Source organism: Camarhynchus parvulus, chromosome 15, assembly GCF_901933205.1.
Source record: "Camarhynchus parvulus chromosome 15, STF_HiC, whole genome shotgun sequence".
NCBI classification, from domain to species: domain Eukaryota; kingdom Metazoa; phylum Chordata; class Aves; order Passeriformes; family Thraupidae; genus Camarhynchus; species Camarhynchus parvulus.
Genome location: NC_044585.1, coordinates 1,319,893 through 1,327,309, shown reverse-complemented (window position 1 = coordinate 1,327,309; position 7,417 = coordinate 1,319,893). Strand labels below are relative to the sequence as shown.

Below are 7,417 nucleotides of genomic sequence, written 5' to 3'. Positions count from 1 at the left end.
GCTCTCATTCCTCAGCACTGCCTGGGGGACACAGGGCCCCCCACCCCCAGAACTGATGGGGACAGTGCTGCCAGGACCCTGGGGAGCTCCCAGAAGGAGCAGGGACTGGCTGAGCATCCTGCTGTGGCTGTAAGAACATCCTCACCCCATCCCTCCTATCCCAGAGGAGGAGGAGATGGCTGGAGACCAGCAGGCCCATCCTTATATCCAAAACTACCAAATATACAGTTATATTACAAAAGTAAATAGTTTTTTTATTTCTGGTCTTTACAGAAGGAGCTGAACACAGGTAGGGGGACAAGGGGGTCCCTTTGCTGGGGGGTGGCTCAGCCACAGGTGCCACCTCTGTGCCCAGCCAGGGCTGCTCTCAGTGGGACGTGGTGTCACCGGTGTCATCCAGCCCAGCTGGGACGCACGAGGTTTGTCCCCAAGGCAGGGTGGGCACTGGGGATGGCCCCTGCCCCCAGCATCCCCACCGTGCCCCGGATGGCATCATGGGGACGGTCCCACTGCACCCACTCCCATCTCCTCCCCACACCAGTTGTCACCAGACCCTCTTGGCCTTTTGGGATGTCCCCTGTGGGGAAGACCAGGGCCACGGGCTCCTCTAACTGGGATGATGGGGGACAGTGAGGGTGTGCCCTGTGCCACGGGGACCTGTTGACAAAGGCCGGGGCTTTTGGGATGGGTTTTCCAATCTCCAAATGGCTCCGGGTGCCTCTAGGTCACAGCCTAGCTGTTGGTGGGCTGAGAACATGCTGCACTCATCACACCCAAGAGCTGAGGCAGTGCAGCAGGTTCTGATATTCCCACACTCCAAAACCAGGGCTCATGGGGTGATTTGAGGAGCTCCTGGAGGGCTGGGTTCCCTGTGGACATGTCTGCCCACCCCGGGCAAGGGAGACCCTCTACCACTGCTGTCCCAGCCCATCCCTGCCTGCACCCAGCAACCTGGTGATGGATGTCCTGCTCCTGCTGTGACAAGGCCACATCCTTCATAAATCCCTCCTCCAGCTTTTCCATGGGGAAGGAAGAAGTGGATCCTGCAGGAAAACGCCACCCCTGGGCCCCCAGTCCTTGACCCTGCTGACGGAGGCAGAGTCTCCGCTCTCCTGCCCAAGCTGGGGCTCTGCAGGAAGGTGATGGAGGGTCCCCCCAAAAGTTCCCGGGCTCCAGAGCCTCCAGCCAGTTCCAAACCAAGAGAACCATGAGTAACAAGAATGAAAGCACCTGGTTCTTCCCCAGGGAAGTGGGGCACCTGCCAGCCCCTACCACTTGAGGAAGTCCCGCACGTGGCTCCATAGCTTGGTGATCCAGAGGTTGGCCCCCAGGTCAGTCAGGTACTGGATTTCTGGCGTCAGCATCTTGCGGCACAGCTTCTGGTGCTTCTTGCTGATCTTCTTCTTCAAGTTGTACCCCAGGATGGTCTTCTCCCCCAGAGGCTGCCAGGGCTGCATGGAGGACTCCTGGATGGCGCTGGCGTCCACGGCGTGTCCCCCGTCGATGCAGATGCTGGTCATCTTCTTGTTCTCCCTCTGCAGCTCGGCCACGTCCCTGGCCATCCTCTCCCTCCCGTAGGCCTCCACCTTGCGCCAAAAGGTGGCATTGAAGTAGCGGTAGAGCTTGGCGTCGATCAGGTTCCAGGCGGTCGCCTGCTCGTACAGCTCAGGGGTCAGCCGGGACACAGTGGAGCCCTTGCGGGCGTTGAGCTTGAAGTAGAGGACGTCCTCCAGCTGCCAACACAGCAGGTCCTTGAGCAGCACCAGCGACTCATCGAAATACTCGAGCAACATGACGAGGTGGAAGCGGCGGTCGATCTCCCGGATGTGCTCCTCCACCAGCGGGCTGTTGGCGTCCATGCTGCTGTCGTAGCCGAAGTCGAAGAACAGGAGGTTTTGGAGGTAGTGAGCGTTGAACCCGTTGGGGTCATAGTAGTGCTGGGGGTCCCGGAGGAACTCGTCCAGCTTGTCCTCCCCCGTGATCTTCCAGGTGAGGGGGATGACGGGCCCGAAGTAGTGGAAGGAGGACTCGAAGAGGTACGCGGGGTCCCGCAGCACCGTGACGAAGGTGGCGTCGGGCGGCAGGAGCTTGCGCACCTCCTCGTAGTGGAAGCGCATGTGGTTGCAGATGATGTTGAAGCACACCCCGGGCCGGTAGTGCTGCACCTGGCTGCGCTCGAAGAAGGAGGGGTAGTAGAAGTCGTTGCGGCCGTTGGGGAAGGCGAATTTCAGGCGATGCTTCTCCCCGAAGCGGAAGAGGATGTTGAGGATGGTGCTGCTGGCTGTCTTGTGGGTCTTCATGAACATGACATTGAGCTTGGGCCGGCAGCTCCACCCCGAGGCGCTGCCCGAGCTGTTGGACGGGGACGGAGCCTGGGCCAGGTGGGAGGAGCAGGAGAAGGGCACGGGGATCCTGGGTGAGAGAAGAGGTGGAGCACCATGGTGAGTGGCACTGGCACTTAGAAGGCTTAGGGATATTCTGTGCTGGTGGAGCTGGGTGTGGGGATAGGTTCTGGACCTGGGAATAGGTGCTGAACCTGGGAATGGGTGTTGGACCTGGGGACAGGTGCTGGACCTGGGAATGGGTTCTGGAAATGGAAATAGTTGCTCGAAATGGAAATAAAGCAGGGAGTCTCCACGGGCATGGCCATGGTGGTCGTGGAGAAGGTGATGCCAAAAAGTGCATCAAGGGGAGCTCTCCATGGCCACAACTCCATGGAGAGGAGCAGATAACATTTTTATGGGATATGAGAGCTGTCAACCCTTTGTAGGATCTATGGAGGAGGCTTGGGAGCTCTCAACCCTGGATTCATGCAGGGGGGCCAGTGAGCTCTCAGCCCTTTGTAGGATCCATGAGGGAGGCCTGGGAGCTCTCAATCCCCTGTAGGACCCATGGAGGAGGCCAGGGACCTCTCAACCCCTTATAGAAGTCATGAACTTCTCGCAGTCATGAACTCCTCCATGGAGGAGGTCTGGGAGCTCTCAGCCCTTTACAGGAGTCACAAACCCCTCAAGGGATCTGTGGAGCTCTGGCACCCCTCAACACCTTGTGGGATCCAAGAAAGATTCAGCTCCCAGCAAAGAGGGAAATAATTCCAGAGCCTGGCCCCACAGATGAGTTCACGGGCCCTGGAGGAACATGTGAGGACACAAGGGACGTTATCTGATCTGCCTGAGGCAGTGAGCAGAGCCCACAGAGTTGAGTGACTTTGGACACCTGTAATCAACTTGCCAAACTGATCCTTAATGAGGATCCCCACCCAACAGCGCCAGGTTTGTGAGGCATGTGAACCTTGTTTACAAGCTTGGAGATTATTTTGATGACAGGCGGCACAGCCAGGAGCTGAGCACTGCGGAGCTCCAGCAGTGAAAGAACCCAAGACTTGAGTCCTCTCCTCTCCTCTCCTCTCCTCTCCTCTCCTCTCCTCTCCTCTCCTCTCCTCTCCTCTCCTCTCCTCTCCTCTCCTCTCCTCTCCTCTCCTCTCCTCTCCTCTCCTCTCCTCTCCTCTCCTCTCCTCTCCTCTCCTCTCCTCTCCTCTCCTCTCCTCTCCTCTCCTCTCCTCTCCTCTCCTCTCCTCTCCTCTCCTCTCCTCTCCTCTCCTCTCCTCTCCTCTCTCCTCTCTCCTCTCCCCCTTTCCCCCTTCCCTCCCCTTTCCACCCAGGAGCACTGAGTGCCCCACGGTGTCCCCAGCCCTTCCAGGAGTTGGGGACTGCAGGAAGGGGACATCTTGGTGTGAAGCCACCAGGGCCTGGAAAGCCCCAGGGCCATCTCCATGTCCCCCCCTCCAGCTGGGGGTTGCTGGTGTGGAACAGGGAGCCCGAGCTGCAGGGGGCACACGGGACCCCAGACTCACTCAGTGACGCTGACTTGCAGCGGAGGGACGGCGTAGGAGTAGAGCAGCAACATGAAGCTGGTCAGGAGGGTCCCCAGGACCAGCCCCTTGCACATGGACCTCCAGGGCTTCCCATGCCACAGCATCCTGGTCACCTGCAGCCAGAGAGGAGAGACGTTGGTGCCAGGGACACGGGGTCTGGGGGTGTGTGGCTCCAGCGAGGCAGGTGGACATGTCACAGGCATGGCAATTCCCAGGAAAGCATCCCACTGGTGCCTGGCATGATCCACAGCACATCTATGGCCCAGGCCCAGCGGCTCTGCCCGCCCAGCCAACCTTTGCCCGCCCTGGGAAAACCGAGTGACTCCCAGCGGGAGAGGCTGCAGGGCTGGGATTGGAGGAAAGGGGAGCCATGGAGAGCCCAGGGGCAGCGGGCAGCCGAGGGACAGAGTGGCCATTCTCCACTGGGACACCACCAGCACCAGCAGGCACTCCCTGAAGGTGCTGGGATCCATTTTCCCAGGAAAATCTGCAGGCCGGAGCAGGAGCTGCAGCAGCTCGGGATGGTTTGGGTGCTGCAATACCCTCCCAGTGCAGCCTCTCCAGCCCCACCAGCAGCACTGGGGGGCTCGGGGGCCCCTCTGGCCATGGCAGCTCAGGCTGGCCCAGGTGGGGGCCAGGAACACAGAACTGGGGACAGAGGGGTGCAGGCAGGATGGCATCCCCAAACACACAAAACACACACACACACAGAGGGCACACACAGACAGCCCCGTCCCCTCGTGTGCTCGTGTGTGCACCAGGACACACAGCCCTCAATGCGTGTTCATACACACACAGGGCACACACAAAATGTGCACACACATCAGCCGTGTACACATGCGTGTGACACACACACACACAGACACACACACACACAGACACACACACACACACAGACACACACACATACACACACACAGAGCCCCTGTGCCCGCTGCCCCCTCCCCAGCGCTCCCCCCGTGTCCCCCATCCCTGTCCCCGCCCTCCTCCAGGGACACGGGGGTCACCCTCGCTGTGACACCGCATTGCAGCAGGGCCGTCCCCTGCGGCAGGACACAGGGACACGGGGACACGGGGACACGGCACTCGTGACCGCAGCCCTCCACAGCAGAGTTCGGCGCCCGGGAGCCCCCCCGAGTTGGGGGCTGAGCCCCCCCGGCCCTGCACCCCCATTTAGCGGCGGGAGCAGCATCACCCGCCTGCCCCAGCTCCCGCTGCTCCCGCTGCTCCACATCCTCCGGAGCCCCTCGGCCAAGGCTGGCTGCGCTCCCACTGCGTAACACCCCCGAAAATCACCCCCGGCCCCCCCCCCCCGCCTCGCATCACCCCCTCAGCGCCGCAGGGCTCCCGCGGATATCCCGGCGGGATGAAATCGCGCTGCCATGAGCCGCGGATCCCAGCCCGGCACATCCCAGCCCCAGCCCCGAGGCAGAGCCCCCCGTTCCCGGCTCACCCCCAGCACCGCGGTCACCGCCGATCCCGGGGTGCCGCCGCTGCCGCCGCTCCCCCGCTCCGGCCCCCCCGGCTCGGATCGCCTCGTGCCGCCGAGATTTCCAGCTCGATGAATAATGAATGGAAAATGCAACCGGAGCCCCGGGCTGCGGCCGGTGCTGGGCACAGCGCCGCGGGCAGGGGGGGAGCTGCCAGAGGGGCACCTGCAGCACCCCAAAAGCTCATCCAAGTCCCCTCCACTTCCCCTGGAGCCGGGACCGCTGGATCAGGCAGGGCTGGTGCATCCAGCCTCTTCCCGAATGGCTTTCATGTGCGAATGGGGGTGCACGGTGTCACCACGGGGGGAGCAGGTGGCTCTGACAGAATCCCAAAACCACCGTGTGGGTGGGAATGCCAGACGGCTCCAGGAGCAGCTGGAGTTTGGCTTTACACGGTGGCTGTGATTCCATCACAGTCATCGCCTGGCACCACCTGGAAAAGCCACTGGCCCTTTGAGAGGGCTGGGGAGACACCCACTTTTGTGGGTGCTGCCAAGAGGGAGCAAAGCTGGCACCAGCTCCACAGGAGAGAGTGGAATGGCACCATAAACCCCTCTGATGAGTCCCAATGGATCCCAGTGAGTCCAGATGGGTCCCAATGGATGCTGACAGATCCCTATGGGACCCCACCAGGCCCCCAGGACCACACAGCACCGAATTCCAGAGCTGTGGGATGCCAAGGGGATGCCTCGCTCCACCCTGCCTGCCTCCCAGGGGTGGTTCTGGCAAACACTTCCCAGCCAAATATTCTATTGACTTTGCCTTCAGTGAGCAGCTTAATTATTAATAGCTCGTTAGGAGAAAGCGGTGCACTGGGTGTTCTCCTGGGGCTCCCACGGGTGGGGTGTGCCCGCGGCGCCAGCCGGCTGAGATGCCCAGCTGGAGAGCACGGCTGCACCCACCATTTCCTCAAGAGCTACCCCCGGGCCAGGCCACCCAGCTCTGCAGGCCCCTCTCCGTGTCCCAGCAGCTCCCCATCTCCCTGGGGGCACCCCAGAGTCTGCTTTTGGGTTTTCCCTACAGCATCAATTTTTTTTAGGGCCAAGCCCCTGCCATACACAAGGCACATGCCCCTGCTTGCTCCTGATCCCACAAATCCATGGACGCACTGTTTTCCACAGGCCCCATCCCACACAGGCACGCTGCTTCCTACCCCCCTGTCCCCTCTGTGCCCCACAGGTACACAATTACCCTCATCATCCTGCCCCACAGAGCTGGTTCCTGAGCATCCCACTGCCCTCCAGCACCCCAACACCCTCCAGGCATCCCAAAACCCCCTCAAGCATCTCACGACCTCCTTATCATCCTGTGGCCCCCTCAGCATCCCACTGCCTCCCAAGCAACCCAACAAGCATCCTGCTGCCCCCCTCCCACCCTGCCACCCTCCAAGCACCCGCTCACCCCTCAGTATCCATCACCTTTTCCTGTCCCGCACCGCAGGCGCTGGCCCGTGCCTCTGCTCTCCTGTGCTGACCGGGGTGCCGGGGGAGCGGGCGGCACGGGGCGGGGGTGCCGATGCTGCTCCGACATGGAATAAGCTCTTCCCAGGCAACTCCCCGCAAATGCCGGCTTTTCCAAAGCCTCCCCACTGCACCGCGGCGTTTACGGCATCACCGGGATCGCGGCCCTGGGTCGGCGGCCTGGCAAGGGGGAAGGGGACAGGAGTGGGAGCGGCTGGCGGGGGGACGCGGGGCTGCGGCCGGGCACTGCCCGGCTCCCCGGGGCCGGCCCTGGGTGCCTGCGGCCACCCCAAGGCACCCGGCCCCCACCCACCGCCGGGGCACAGAGGAGCCATTCAGCCCGTGCCGCGAACAACGGGGACATTTGTCTCCATCTGTGACCGCGGCCTCAACGGGGACATTGTCCCCGCGGGCCCCGCTGCCGGCCCCTCGGCTCCCTGCCACCAGCCTGGCGTGGCCCCACAGCCCTGGGTGACCATGGCTGGCCCTGGGCGGCCGCACCCACCTCTCGCCAGCCACCGTCCTCCTCCTCCTCCTCCCGGTCCCACAGGACGGCTCCTGGCCTGGCTGTCACCTCCCGCAGCCGCAGGTCC

The 7,417-nt window shown here is 62.3% G+C and overlaps 1 protein-coding gene across 2 annotated transcripts; it reads right to left on the bottom strand.

Moving 5' to 3' along the window:
- Nucleotides 1-233: 233 nt before the first annotated feature.
- Nucleotides 234-6,944, bottom strand: GAL3ST1 (galactose-3-O-sulfotransferase 1). 2 transcript variants are annotated; one of them, XM_030958968.1, is made up of 3 exons: nt 6,783-6,944; nt 3,854-3,987; nt 234-2,412 (listed from the first exon to the last, which is right to left on the bottom strand). In XM_030958968.1, the coding sequence occupies exons 2-3, from the start codon at nt 3,976-3,978 to the stop codon at nt 1,269-1,271; spliced, it is 1,269 nt and encodes a 422-aa protein (XP_030814828.1). In that variant the 5' UTR covers nt 3,979-3,987; nt 6,783-6,944; the 3' UTR covers nt 234-1,268. The 2 variants fall into 2 exon arrangements, with proteins under 2 accessions (XP_030814828.1, XP_030814827.1); XM_030958967.1 differs by lacking the exon at nt 6,783-6,944 and adding an exon at nt 5,328-5,416.
- Nucleotides 6,945-7,417: the final 473 nt, after the last annotated feature.